Source organism: Ixodes scapularis, unplaced genomic scaffold, assembly GCF_016920785.2.
Source record: "Ixodes scapularis isolate PalLabHiFi unplaced genomic scaffold, ASM1692078v2 PGA_scaffold12__126_contigs__length_90152505, whole genome shotgun sequence".
In the NCBI taxonomy this organism is placed as follows: Eukaryota; Metazoa; Arthropoda; class Arachnida; order Ixodida; family Ixodidae; genus Ixodes; species Ixodes scapularis.
The window spans coordinates 19,723,249-19,737,698 of record NW_024609838.1 but is presented as its reverse complement, the minus strand read 5'-3'; the positions used below and the strand labels follow the sequence as shown (position 1 = coordinate 19,737,698).

The 14,450-nt window shown below is 45.6% G+C and overlaps 1 protein-coding gene and 2 non-coding genes across 11 annotated transcripts in view; all 3 read right to left on the bottom strand.

Annotated features, from left to right (window-relative positions):
* LOC8031447 (LIM domain and actin-binding protein 1) overlaps positions 1–10,012 on the bottom strand; it is a 171,970-nt gene extending 161,958 nt beyond the window's left edge. For 3 of the 9 annotated variants that reach the window (XM_029987093.4, XM_042289450.1, XM_029987099.4), the window contains exon 1: positions 9,788–10,011. In XM_029987093.4, the coding sequence (XP_029842953.3) occupies positions 9,788–9,817 (30 nt within the window). In that variant the 5' untranslated portion in view covers positions 9,818–10,011. Of the gene's footprint in view, positions 1–9,787 lie in introns of all 9 variants that reach the window. The other 6 variants (XM_029987118.4, XM_040499250.2, XM_029987076.4 and 3 more) reach the window with 5 other exon arrangements.
* Positions 1,413–1,485, bottom strand: Trnaa-agc. Its single transcript has one exon. It is a non-coding gene; the product is annotated as a tRNA-Ala (tRNA).
* On the bottom strand, positions 1,592–1,664 carry Trnaa-agc. Its single transcript has one exon. It is a non-coding gene; the product is annotated as a tRNA-Ala (tRNA).
* Positions 10,013–14,450: the final 4,438 nt, after the last annotated feature.

Genomic DNA, 14,450 nt, shown 5'->3' with positions numbered 1-14,450 from the left:
CCGCGGAGATCCGTAAGGGACACCTATTGTGAGTCCTTTAACCGGCGAGGCTCTGGAATACGGGGCTTTGGGTCGAACCGGTGCCTCCGCTGGCTGGGGGCCTTCCACTTGAGGCGGTGGTCGGGCATCCCTTGGTTGTCCTCATCCGCGCTTGCATCTTCGACGCCTTCTGGACGGTCCTCGGGGGGGTTGAGCTTTTCTGTCGGTGTTACCTCCATCGGATAGCTGGCCTCGTCGTGTCCGGTCGTCTGTCGCTTTTGTCTGGGGGGAGTGTCCTCTGGAAGCACGGTGCCGTCATTATCGGTCGTGCTCTGTTGCCTCTTGGCCGTCCCAGCTTGCACGGGCTCGGCTTGCGATGATGCAGCGAAAGAGGGGGCGGTGTTCGCAGGGCCTGCAGCATCCAAGACGAACGGCGACGGGTTGTTGATAACGCTGACGGGAGCGGTGCCTCCCGCCGCAACCTCAGCCTCCTCCTCGTCCATCAAGTGCTCGGTCAGTTCATCGGTAGCTCCGTTATCTGTCACCGTGGCGTATGTCTTAATACAATCTTCTTTTTCGTGTCCAAAGCGGCGGCAAAGTTCGCATCGCGGCACCTTGCACTGTCGTCGAACGTGTCCCGTCTTTCGGCAGCGCAAGCACATGGGGGCGCGCCCTGGGGCGATTACAAGTGCAGTCCCGTGCACAAGGCGCAGTTGATGCGGGACCTTCTCCAAAGTGACGCCCTCCTTGAGCGTCAGCCGCACCGCTCTTGTGGTGGACTCCACGCCTTGGAAACCGTCCTCGTGCCAGGCTTCTCGGGCGATGCCTTCGACTCTTCCGTAGGGATCGAGAGCCTTCCGGATGGCATCGTCAGGAACGTCACACGGCACCCAATGAAGTTTCAGCCGCACCTCGGCCTTGTTGGGGTCGAGCACGAGACACCGCTTCCCCTTTACCAAAAGTTCCTTGGTTTCCAGAATCTTCTGTTTGGATGCCAGCGAGTGGAAGGTAGCCATCCACACGTGATTCATTTGAAAGGAACCACAAGCTTTCAGGTCTTTTAAGACCCCAGCATTTTCGAGCCCTGATTTAAAGTCGCCTATTTTGTATGGCCGCCCGGAAATGTCGCAGTGCAAAAAAACGGTTGTATAAACCACGGTACCTGTCGGCAGAGGAGGCAGAAGGATACGATAATCCTGGGGAACGTCCGTACCAGCAATACCACGGCCCGAAAAGGCCGCTGTCACAGCTCCGTCGGAGCCAGCCATTCGTGCGTCCGAGCTTGACGAGCACCGGAAACAGAATGACCATCTGAGCTACACCCCCTTGGTTTGTGGAGAATTTCACTCGATTTCTCCAAATATTGTCTTGGGGTCTGAGAAAAATAATTTCATCATTTGGAGTTCATAATGTGAAAAAAAGGGTAAAATAAATGGAGGTGCTGGGTATCGATCCCAGTACCTCTCGCATGCTAAGCGAGCGCTCTACCATCTGAGCTACACCCCCTTGGTTTGTGGAGAATTTCACTCGATTTCTCCACATATTGTCTTGGGGTCTGAGAAAGAGTAATTTCATCATTTGGAGTTCATAATGTGAAAAAAGGTAAAATAAATGGAGGTGCTGGGTATCGATCCCAGTACCTCTCGCATGCTAAGCGAGCGCTCTACCATCTGAGCTACACCCCCTACAGTAACGTTAAACACTCTTCTTTTTATTCTGTAGTGTAGTCTCCGTGAGGGAGCGCATGATTTTACATTAGAATGTGGAACAGGTATTGGGTTCGAACATTTCTTTATGATAATGCGACTGTCGCTTTACCACCTGCTGCTGGTGCTAAAACTGGATACATAAACCAGATATAAAAGAATAGCAGAGTAAAAATCAATGCCATGACGTAGTTGCATCGAGGAAAGTGATTTTTACCATAACCTGTTTTACGTGTCCTTGTTTAAATGCGAAGTGGTCGATGCGCTTTGTGTTTCCGCATATAAATGCCGGCGCATTTCTTAATTTGATGGTGTAACCTGCGCCCGTTGCATTAAAGTTTACGATGTCATTAGTCAGTTCTTTTAGTTGGCAATATTTCCGTGGGCCCGTACAGATACATTCATATATAAGGTATCATTTTTGTGTCAACCTACTCATCACCTAATCTCAAAACATTGTTGATAGTACACGTTTTCATATATTTAACTTTTCGAAATTCTCGATCCAGATATTTATTAATTTTTTTATTACCAGCGCCGCACAAACAGCTATCTTCAGCTTCAAGTTTGAACTGAAATTGATAGGCTGAATGTTTTAAAGGTGCCTGTTCAGATTCAGCGTCAATTAGCTGTCCTATAGGAAACAGTATAAATTCGCGTATCAAATCATAGTAGAATCAGCGAGGGCGATCTTACATTTTAAGAATAACTTTTTTAAATGGGAATATAATACTCAGAATTCAAACTTAGTAGTCATTTCAGTATGTGATAAATGTATTTTACTGATAGACACGAACGCCCAATTTTCGAACGAATAGATTCCCGTAAAGAGCAACCCTGTATATGTGGCGTATTGATAATCGCACAGACCAATAAACCCGTACTATCTGTTCAACCTCATTTGCTTCATGAGTTCCCCACTTTTTCGCAGCGCCAACATAAGACTGTGATTAATGTACAGGAAACCCTCAATCGCAACACGCAATACCACAAATATAAACCAATATTAAATTTTTTTTTTTAAATCTTTAGTCGCGTTTTTATTATGCCGCGATATAATTTGAAACTTTGAAGTGTAGTATATGCTTTTATAGAATCTGTTTTGTTTTACTGGAGTGCCGGTCGTGTAGCGAACTCTAGCTGCTGCTGGCGCAGACTCAGTTGGGTCGTTAAGGAGTGCTCACTTAAATTATATTTTGATATACTATTAACAAATTTTGAATATATTATGCGTACACTTTCGACCGAACACTTACTGCATAAAAGTGCAACATTTAGTACATTTCCAGTATATTGCTTTTGGCAAAGAAAATGCCTGCAAAAAGAGGTCTCCAGAAAGTAACGGTGTAATGTTTAGCGACTGAGACGCGACGTACCGGCATTCATCCACTTTATACTACTCTCCACCCACGCTTCTTTATGTGGGTCATCTGACGTCATCAGTGACGTCACGGGGAGAGTCATAATAACAACACACTCAGTCAAGACGCCTTCATGATGACCGGCACAGGCAGGTCGACCCCAAGCTCGAGCTGGGCTCCGGTCTGGCCAAACGCCAGGCTTGTTTGAAATAGACATTCTCTGAAAATTCTCTTTTTATTTTATTTTTTTGTGCCTTCTCATTCTTTTACAGTCAGCCGGGTATGGCTGCCGTGTCGGCTTCACGGCGCTGGTCGATCGTATTTCAAGCGCGGGAAGGCTTGAAAATGTCTGCTCGGATTGTGCAAACAAATAGATTTCGAGTGAGTAATGATGCCAGACATTTGAAGAAAAACCGCTGGCACCGTTTTCTTCTCTTTTTTTTGTATATTTATTGACATACACAATTCTCTCGACTACATCCTGAGCTTTTACTTTGCTCGAATTGGCCTCAATCCTTTTAGCGAATCTTCTTTACAAGTGACGCGTTGTCGCGGAGTGAAAATATTTCTGCACCGACATTGAAGTACCACAGCGTTACAGCCTAGCTCAGATGTCCTAAAGTTACAGACTGATTAAAGGAGTGCCTATACTACGCGTCATCCTTTGTATTCATGTTTAATATTCACTGCAAACACACTTAATGTTCGTTTCTCGGCAGGTGGTTCCATGAGACGATTATACTCAACTTCAGTCAAGTGCTGGACGGCCATTTGCTGACAGCTGCGGTCAAATGTCGGAAAAATATTTCTTCATATAAGGCGTAATGTGTCGTGCAATATCTTCACCCTAGAATAATATTAAGACACTCTTTTGCCGCTGAGCCAGCAAAACGCTCAGTTCATCACGAGAATCCTTTGACCGTGAGCGCCGTCCCCGTCGCCCCGTCCTTGCTGTGCGTCTTTCTTATGCCTTGTGTTATTTTGATCTTTTAAACAAAACCACAACTCGTAATAAACAAATAAATCGACAATTCATTACGATCTAAAAGGGTTCAGAGTACTCAATAAAAAAGAAATAAAAACAGCAAGGGTGCAGTGCACGTGGCAAGTGAACTTTCATACCTCATGAGACATCACTGCCAGGAGTTGTGCCAGAGAATCTGGCATCCCTCCCAATGGTTCGCAGTCTCGCGTGACGATACGGATCACATGCGTCGCTTTCAAAGGGTAGACGCTATCTCGGCGCTTTGATTTCAAACTGAGTGCGGCGGTCTGGCAGCAGCGAAACGCTCTGCCGCACTTTGCAATTCTGATCCGCGTGTCCATCATACCTAGATAGAATCTCTCGAGAGCCGAGAAATGTTGTTTCTTTGTCCGTTACGTGATGATGCGACCTGCACGCACAAATCCGCAAGGAGTTATGTTTGCCGATCTCTTTGAAGTTGAAGGAACGTGTCTTCTGCTTTCTCTGCCCTTCCTTTTTATCTTTTTATTGTGTGACTGTCTGCTATACGGCGAGCATGTGTTTCAAAACGAGCCTCTAGCGCATCGCAACGACATGGGATGCCCGCCAATCAATGGGCAGCACGGAGAACAGCGCAGAAACAGCCAAGCACACGCCGTTTGGAGCGCAAGTTCGTCTGCTTCTTGCATAGGGATTGCGATGACGTCAGAACGCCTAGTTCTTATTGGCTGATTAAACAAAAAAAAAAAAAGAATGGGTAAACTTTAAGGCGTCTGGCATTGAGGTCTACCCACTATCCTTCCGATCAAAACCAATCAGCACTCGGCGTCATTATGACGTCACCGCAACCCCTGCGCAATAACCAGACGGACTTGCGCGCCGTACACTCACTGACAGCTTAGGAAGGGCAGGGCGTGGCGGGTTCCTAGCATCTCATTATCTTTCCGCTGTCAATCAGAGTGCGTCCACTACGCTTCCAATCAGAGCCAATCAGAGCTCGGCATTCTGACGTCACCGCAACTCCTGCCCAAGAAGCAGAAGAATTTTTGCGCTCTGCGTTGCATGTACGAACTGAACGCAAAATGAGTTATTTTCAGAAAGGCTCCGGTCATCAATAGCTAGCGTGAACAGTTTCTTCCTCAAGATGCTATGATGCACATAAACGCGGCTCACCGTAATATTTTCACGTTCTCATGACTTCTTGATTACGAATTTTTGCGCTCTGCGTTGCATATATGACTTCTTGTTCCTCTCCTGCATTCGTTACGTTGCACTCATCGGGCAACTGAATTCATTTCGGGTGTACCAAGGGAGCCTCGGCGAAACAAAAAGAAACCGGTGTTCTTTTGTGTGAACATCGACGAGTATTGCGGTGCCAGTATCGCACGTCTGCAAGACGAGTCGGCGTTTCCGGTCATCAAATGACGGGGGCAACGATCTGAGAACATTCCAGTAATCACATTCTGCACGCCGCAATCTTTGTGCACTGGGCTGTGGAACGTGTTCTGAGCACGCGCAGTACATAGCTCCCTTCTGGGAAATAACGGACGCCGCGCCTGCACGTACATCTCAATGACTCAGCATTTATTGTCTGGGTGATAAGCGCTAGAAAGTGTGATTTGGCATCGATATTTTGCTGTGCGATGACACTAACGTTTGCAGAAAAATGTTTCGTCGCGGTTTTACGAAATACTGTGTGAGTACAAACGGAATGTGAAATGCGTATAGGAGTCATTCCGGTCTGGCGAATGAATCCTACTTCCGTGACGTCAGCTCTTTCTGGGATCGCCTATATGGCAGGAATCAATTATACCCTTCAACCGCCCAGAGGGCTTTACAAAGGGGGGGGGGGGGGGCACAAGTGCAACATGATCGATTTAAAACACAAACATAAACGAAACAGAAGAACAGGTATTACGGTTGCAATGTGTTCAATTAAGTGGCAAGAGAAGCTTTGAAACCATAGGATTCTCGAATGATTACAAATATGACCAGGAAGGGAGTTCTATTTGTGTGTATAGCTAGCGGTAGTCAATGAGAATTTAAAAAAAGGTCTGTTCGTGGGGTGACCGAATGAAGTTTTTGGAATTGTCAGTACGCGCGGAAATCTGTGCTGCAGCCCGGCAATGCAGTGCTCTTTTTGATGAACACTGGTAATATAAAGTGTGCAATGATGTAAATCTTGAAATTGTTATTCACTCTGCGAGGGGTGGTAGTCCAAGTTTCTCCTTTAGTGCTGTGATGCTTGTGCGCATGCAGTTTTTTTAAGAATGAAGCGTGTGGCTCCGTTTTGCACCGATTCTAGTTTCTGTATTAAATAAGAATAATGTGGATTCCATATTATTGAAGCGTATTCGAGTTCAGATCGAATGAGGGTGGTATATGCTACCAGCTATGTTTCCCAGTTGGCCATGTGAAGATTTCGTCTTAGGAAACCGAGGCTATGGTTTACTTTTGAACTGGTGTGTTTGACGCGGGCTTCCCAACAGATGTTTGACGTGAAATGAACACCAAGATATTTATATGTATGCACATATTCCAGCCCTCCCTCGAAAAGGGTGTAAAGCCCCATGGAAGACAGTAAAATACACGGAAACGAATCTAAATATGTATTACTAAACATTAGTTAACAATGCGATGTTGGTAATCACTGTTCGTCACAAAGAGAGTGGGTAATGTTTTATGGGTTTCTGTAATTTAGTGTTAAAGAATTGTCCGCTCTGTTTTGCAATAAAAACAAATTAAAAGGACGATCTGAAACTGTGAAGAGAGACCTCGATTGTGTTGCACCGGAGAAATGCACGGAGACACTAGTATTCAAGAGCATCCCAATATTATTCGGGCTAATTTTGAACTACATAAATTTTAAGCTTCCTCGAAGAAACCTGACACTTCCGGGACCAAATAAACCCTGCAAACAACCCGGGGGCTTGAGGCGAAAAAACAACAAATAATGAACAAAAAAACTAGGGCATTGGCACTGTATAAGAAAAAGGAAGCTGTTAGCTGAGCCTCTGTAAACAACAAAAAAACGCCGCCTAGAAAAAAAAAAGCGTTTTTCACTCGAAATCTGCAACAAACCCGCACTTACGGCACACGATTCCAACACCAAAAGCAGTTAAACAACAAAGCACCTTTGCTCTAGTTTTCCCGCTACAACAATACCAACAACCACAACAACAACAAAAAGTCTCGCGCGTGTTGCCGCCAACGCGCCTCAGTTCCTGGGGTGTGTGTGTGAGTCTCGCGTTCGCTTTTTCTAGGGAAACCATAACGGTTCAGGCCCGTGAAACAAATATGTTAACGCCGCAGCGTATTTTTGAAGTCCCCCCTTTTTTTTTTTCTGCGGGTATGCGCTGTCGTTCCACCGGCCAAAATAAACCTCAAAGAACGACTGGAACGTGGTGCCGAGGCACCGAACTTCTGGACCCCCCAGTTCAACGACCCTAAGGGGCCCGTGCTGATCTACCTTTCCGATGACACCTTCACTACCGACCTGTCGCCAAGAGACACCCTCTGTTTTATTTTATTGTTTTACTCCGTTTGGCAAGTGGCTGTGCTGTGCTTTGCACTTTTTGGTATTATTGTTTGGTGGCTTTTTGTTTCTAAAAAGCTGACAAACGAGTTCGCCGACTCGGCAGCTTGGTATATTTTCTTCTTCTTTTTAGTGTGTGGTCTTGGAATAGCTGAGAGATCGGGGCCTTTGACTTTCTGTTTCAACTGGTAGTGGGAAGCTAGGTGTAATTTGTCGCGTATTCGTTTTTGTGATCAACGAGATGACTGGCGTTCCAAAACAACTACAAACAACGAGCTCAGAACTCAGCCGTCATTACAAGAGTGACATCCCGATCGACTGCTGTAGGATTGCTTATAAAAGAGTAACGAATATTAGTTTGGACGTAAAGAAAGTACACTTTTACATATTAAAGTAGTCTTTCAGGAAACGTGTGTCAAAGAATGTCGCAAACGCAGTAACGGGCCGCGTCACTTTTCAAGCGAAACCCGAAGGAGGGGCCTCGTTCCATGACGCACATTTTTCCATATTTTCTGAGCGAGATGTTGAAACCACGTAAGGTATGCTAGCTTAAATGTAAAATTGAGTGAAAAATTGGAGAAAAGTCTATCTCTTGAGGGTCATAAAGGTTGTTTTATTTTTGTATTGGAAGTAGACCGTATACCAAGTTTTCCTAATGACCTCACAAGTTATTCTTGAAATTCTGCCCCGTGGTTTACATTGTAACTTTAACAAACATGACTTAAAACGTGCAGACTATTTTTTTAAATGTCCATATATAGATAATGATGTGTGAAATAATGGCTACTGTGAAGGTGAGCTGGTGAACGATCATAGTGGAAAAAACAAAAAAAAACTTGAGACTAAACACTAATCTCGAGGTTTTTTTGGCATTTTTGGACAACAAAGGAGTCGATAAAATATGAGATACCGGAGCAACATAAACCACCATTGGTACGAAGCAGTGATACCAGAGGGTGGTGGGATGGATGGTGTTTTGCGCAATTTAGAATACTAGGATCTTAGTTTAATTTGTCCTTCATGTAAATTTGAGGATAAAAACATTGAGAAAAACGTCGTGCCGTCAGCACCAAATAACACATTAAGCACGTTTAGTAACGCTTCGATAAACAAAATACTTTATTCCGAATACCAGCATTTTTTATGATCTTCTACATTCCTAGAGATGGTGCTGATCTTTAAGAGAAAAAAAAGCTAGCCAAACCTTAGAGAAACTGTTTTAACTGGATAAATACTAAACCTACCAAATATAGCAAACATACCTCAGAACAAGAATCCTTCGACAGTTAAAAGAATGCAAGATTATTCGGTTTTCTAGTCGTACTTCTAGCGATCTTAACTGACTATAGTCGGTTACAAGACAAGAAGGTAGCAGAAGCTCCTTCCACAAGCGTGATGTGCCCGTTTCAAATCTCTCCGCAGTCGAAAAAAGAGTTCACTGGAAACGCTCCTTGTTCCGCTTCAATAAATTCCAACTTGTCTTTCATCCCACTTTTTAAGAAAGCAACCTTTGGGTTCATTGGAGGGTGAACCGAGCCTCTGAAAGCATCCTTTGTATCCATCGGAGGGGGAAGCTAATCCCCAAAAGTCGTATTTGTTTCCATCGGAGGGGGAAAACTCTAATCTCCCTCTCGTGGCTTCCACAATGCGAAATCAAAGTCGAAAGATAAAGAAAATATGTACAGAAAGGCAAGACCCTCCTCGCGCGTTGGCCGCGACGTCACGGAAACGATGGCACGCTGTTGGATGCGGAGGTGGCGGAGGGATATATGATTCCCTTTGAAGGGGCATTTGCTACTACCTTTTTAACCTGTAACCGACTATAAAGCATGAAATCTCGTCTTCAGAATCACACAAACACGGAACACGCGGAAGTTTCTCGACTTTTTCTCGGCTGATAACGGCAAACATCTATGGCTGGTCGGACAAATCCATCCATTTTTGTTCAGAAACTTGGGGGAGCTTGTTAGGGTACAGTTACAGGAACAAAAAAAAAAAGAGTCAGAATGAAAATAGTCGTGTACAACCGTCAGAAAGACGTTTGAGTCCTCATATATTTTCAGCTTTGGTACCTACCACTTGTCCGTTTTTTTTTGTTTTTTTTTTCTTTTTGTTTTTTTGCCGTTTCCAAGTTCTCCGTCAAAAGCACAGTTAGGACGCGAGCAGAAGCCCGAGGAGTCAGAACTACAGCCACAAAACGACGGCCCGTCTACAACGACACAGCTTGCAGTCGAACCCTCACCTTCTTGGGGACAGTCGTCGACAACACCATGGCTTCTTCCAACCGGGATTCCTCCGAAAAAAAAAAAGTTCCGCACGAGTCGACGCCTATACTCCAACTCCGCCCGGAGGGAATACACACTCCACGCTTCTCTCCTCGAGGAACAAGGGCTAAAACTTTTTGGCAACAGGCACTCCCTTAGCCCCGAGGCAAAAATCGCACCACCCCGAGACCCAACAAGACAACTCTCCGAACCCCGCCGCCGCACCGCCAGCCAACGTCAAAATAACCTCCAGGACGGCAAGACGTCCTCGCCACATCTTCGAAGAGCCACCATCATCTCTTCCACATAAAAAAAAAAGAGAGCAACAGCCAGAGCGAAGCACTAAGGAGCCATGAACCCAGCCGTGCAGAAAACAAATAACCAGAACGCAATGACGCACACAAGCAAAGACAAAAGTAGCCACAGCGCATGCGCGGTTCGGACCCCCGAAAAGTTTCCTCTAGGTGGTTCCAAAATAGCCACGGGGTTCTAGCCCCCTGTTGCCAGAAGGAGGAGGAGGAGGGTGCCTACGGACGGGGTACGGGGCGTACGGAGGAGAAGAGGCCATTCGTCGGTATAAATATACACCGTGCAGCCTCGCACCCACCCGGCGTCCTCTCGCGTGGTTTTAGGGACCTGAGGCGAGATTCATTGTTGATTTCCGGCCTTCCTACCTACGTGGTGCCTCGCGGTCTCGCCCTGTCCCCCCCACCAACCGAGATTGCGCGTGGCTCTTCCGAGAGAGACAGCTCCGGTGCAGCGATGTGCGAGACCCGGTTTCTTGGGGGGAAATCGAGGTCGCTGGGGCGGCCTCGCTTCGTTAGGACGCAGGAAGTGGGTCTGTGGTGTCGGTTATAATTAGAGGAAGACCGCTCGTACCTCTTCGTCGCTCGCGTAAGCAAACGGTTTGATTGGATCGGGGACTATACAGAGTTGCTCGCGTGACCCTGGTTGTCTGGAGCACCAGGAGTGATGGCGTGGACGGCTGTCGTGGTTGTCGAAAGTCGTATCACCTGCAGTAACTTATTTCTAGTTTCTTGACTCCGGAAGGCTAAACGCGGTCTATTTCTACAACTTGCGGTTGTACCTGATAACGATAGTTCGTTAGAGATATAATCGGGTTCCGGAAACAGAAGTTGGAGGTTGTCTTGTAGTAGTGCAGTGGGGCTGGCGTGTTCGACTGTCCCGGTTCGTAGCCAGGAAAGTAAGGTAAATACACCAGTTTAAAATCTCTGTAACCATCTTGGTGTGTGAATGGAAAGTAAACGGCCAAAAATGGCAACGCAAAGCAGAAATATGACCCCCCCCCCCCAAAAAAAAAAAAAAAAAAAAGCCTTCGTCTACTCCACATTAAAAAAAAAAAAAAACACACCAGACAGTTTTTTTTTTAATACATTGTAGTCTTTTGGGTTGTTAGCTCAACAGCAATATCTGGGCGCCTACGTGAAAGCAGAAATCAGACTGAAAATGCCAAGTGCCTTCTGCATCCATGTTGAAGTTCATCATCCCAATCATCCCAATCAAACGTTAAAAGTGAAATTGTGACAACATTTTTTTTTTTTTAATGTGAGATTCAAGATTTTGGAGCATGCGTGTCGGCCGACGCGAATTGTCTTCATTTGAGCAATTCCCAGAACTGGTTTTCCCCTGATTTTCAGGTGCCACGGAAAATGACGGAGTTCCTACCCGTACGAAAATGTCAGATATGGGCCTGATATATTTTATATACGGACAGATATGATAATATAAGCAGTCAAATAGGGCTGTATTTCGCCAGATCTGGGAGCTAATACGGCCGTATTTCGCCAAATAGGTGGGCAAATACTGCCAGATCTGCCGTATAAGTGCGTAAATAAGTTCATATATCGCCATATACGCGTGCAAATATAACACCTGATAATGATATATGGGCCCGTTTCAGTCGTGCAAGCAACAAGTTATATGTACTCGCTAAGACATCAGTTGATTGATCTATATTGCATGGGTCTCATGTAATTGGTTAACTATTGTCAACATCCTTAAAGTGAAGTTATTCCAGGAATTTGGACCAATTAATCAATTGCGCAATTTGAAGATTGAAAGACAAATGAAATTTGGTTGTATGTCTGATGTGTGACAATATGAAGAAGTGCGATCGGAACGCGAGTTAATCAAATAATGGATTTTAGTCGCAGCTGTAAGGCACCCGTTTCCGAGTTAGTCGGTGTTGGCGTCGCCATCGGTGTAACCTCCCCGCTAAATTTAGCGAGAAATTGAATCTGTACGTATGTCACGTGACGTCAATTTTCCCGCGAAATCTGGCAGTGAAACTAATTTTTTTTTTTATGTTTCCCCGCTAAATTGAGCGGGCAAACACGAACCGTTAGCTTACTCAAGATGCAAGACGCTACTTCGCCGTCCCGAATCCTTTTCCCTTTGAACGGAAGCCGTTGCGCCAGGAGTACAATACGCAGCTCTTTCAAAACGGTTCGCGCAGCATCGCATAAGTTCGTTTGCGAGCGTCGGCGATTCATCGTGTGTTGAAAGTCGGAAGATGTGCTGTCCGTGGTGTCTTTTATGTGTAACTCGTTCGTAAAAAAATTGGAAACAGTGTACACATGATTTTAAATTTATTGGTAAAAATATGTATATACATATTTATTTATTTATCTATTTATTTGTCAACATCATGCACAAAAATAGTCGGGTTTATTTTTTCATTTAAAATTATAATGTCGGTTATACAGCGTAAAACATAGTCTCTTGAAACTCGCACCGTTTTGAGTTCAAAAGCTGGGCTTATTAGAGCTCTATGTTCACTCGGTATTGACAGCAGGGTAGATGCTACGCGTGTTTTAGGCAAATCGTGTCTCCGGTTAGGGTCACGTGACTACAGTCTAGAATCTGGTGACAAAGCAGGACATCGCACCTGCCTGGTACCCAAGGCCACACTTAGCATTCACAGCACTGTCAACCTTCGTTACAAGTGACACATCGCCTTGTTGTGGCCCCATAAGATAAGCCTTTTGTTCGTGAAACCCCGTTTTGGCCTCTCCTTCGGTCCTTTTCTCCCTCTCCCTAAGCTGAAAGCGTTGTAAAAGGTAAGTGGTCACATGGTTTGACGGATGACGCATTAGCCGTTGCCGATCTCGAAATGCGTTTAGCCGGACCTAGTTTGGCGTGTGAATTTTCCCTCTGTGGCCGCTGCGTATGTCCGCTTTTGCAAGCGATTTCTTCAAAGAAGCCCAAGAATATTTTGTGATGCGTTTAGTGTTCGGTTCTACAAACGACAGCTTGTGCTACATTGTGTTGAATCTTCACGGGCACCTTCTCGTTTCTGTGTTCGAGTGGTGGTTTTGCCGTGGCCGTGTCGACATCTCCCTCGTACAACACCTTTCAAGTCGCGTCTCGTCAACGTAAGTGCGCTGCAACCTATTTCGTGACAATTGATCGTTTTTCCTAGATGTATTCTTCCAGATTACCTCTAGATTTAGGCCGTGTCTCTCTCCTGGCAGCCGGGAGAATCATTGTGCAGAATGTTTCGGCATTGGTGCGATTGCGCTACAAGCAAAAAGTTTCGATATGCCGCCGACAAAGTTTTGACGTGTCGCCAAAAAACAACAGCATCACAGACTCTTAATTACGTGTTCCAAAATTTGACGAGCGGATTTACGAGTCGCTTGTAGAAAGATTGTTATGATTTTCCGAAATACTGGAAAACAATGCTAGGTTACCGTCATAATCTAAACCGTGAGATGAGGATAAATCAAATAACGGAAAACTCTCATTCACTAAGCTTAATATTATGATGTTTCCTAACCGGCATGCCAACATACTTTAGCTCCTTGCAAGGGCTACCGTCTCGTGGACGGCACAAACCGATCCCCTGACGGCGGCGTCTCGGCGAGCTTGGACACGGAGCCGCCCCCGACCGATCGCCGTTATCGGCGTTATGTAACGATAGGCACAGGACATCTACTCCACGAATGGGCAAAAGCCGATGAAAAGGAGTGCACGAACGTAAACAACGGTCGAAAAGTGGCGTTGCTCGCCACTATGAGATGCGTGCCGCAAACTCGGTCATCCGCGGGCGTATCCCTCTCCTCCCGCTCGTACTTTCTCTAACTTGACGGATGTCTCGCGGTTCATGCCGACGAAACGATCGTCGGGATACCGGGTAATCGCTACAGCCGAGCGCGGCGCAGCTTACCATTCTTCCCGCTGTGGAGGGTCGAAGATTCAACTACCAGCACGGTGGATACCGTTTTTTTTTTTATTCTTGCAGATTCGTTTTAAAAGAAGCCGTGACCGCTACACTTATGCCGTTTGTGCGAGAGTTATACGCCCAGATGGACGTTATGTAGTTTGCTAATCTTTGCGATTAGTCGGCAAATTAATTAAAATTCATTAAATAACTTTTTAATTTGTGAAAATAGACATATGGTTTCAGTTAGAAACTTGCTGAGCGTCGTCCAAGACCCCTAAACCAGTAATTTTTAGAAAGACTGAGCGCGTGTGAAGCGCAGTAGTGCGCTGAAGTTACCACTCGTGGACCAGGTACAAGGCTGGGGCTAGATAACAAATAGAAAAATTGCGCGGGCGCCTTACCGAAGCCGCTAGCCTTGTACCTGTTCCACGATTGGTAACTTTAGTGCACTTCTC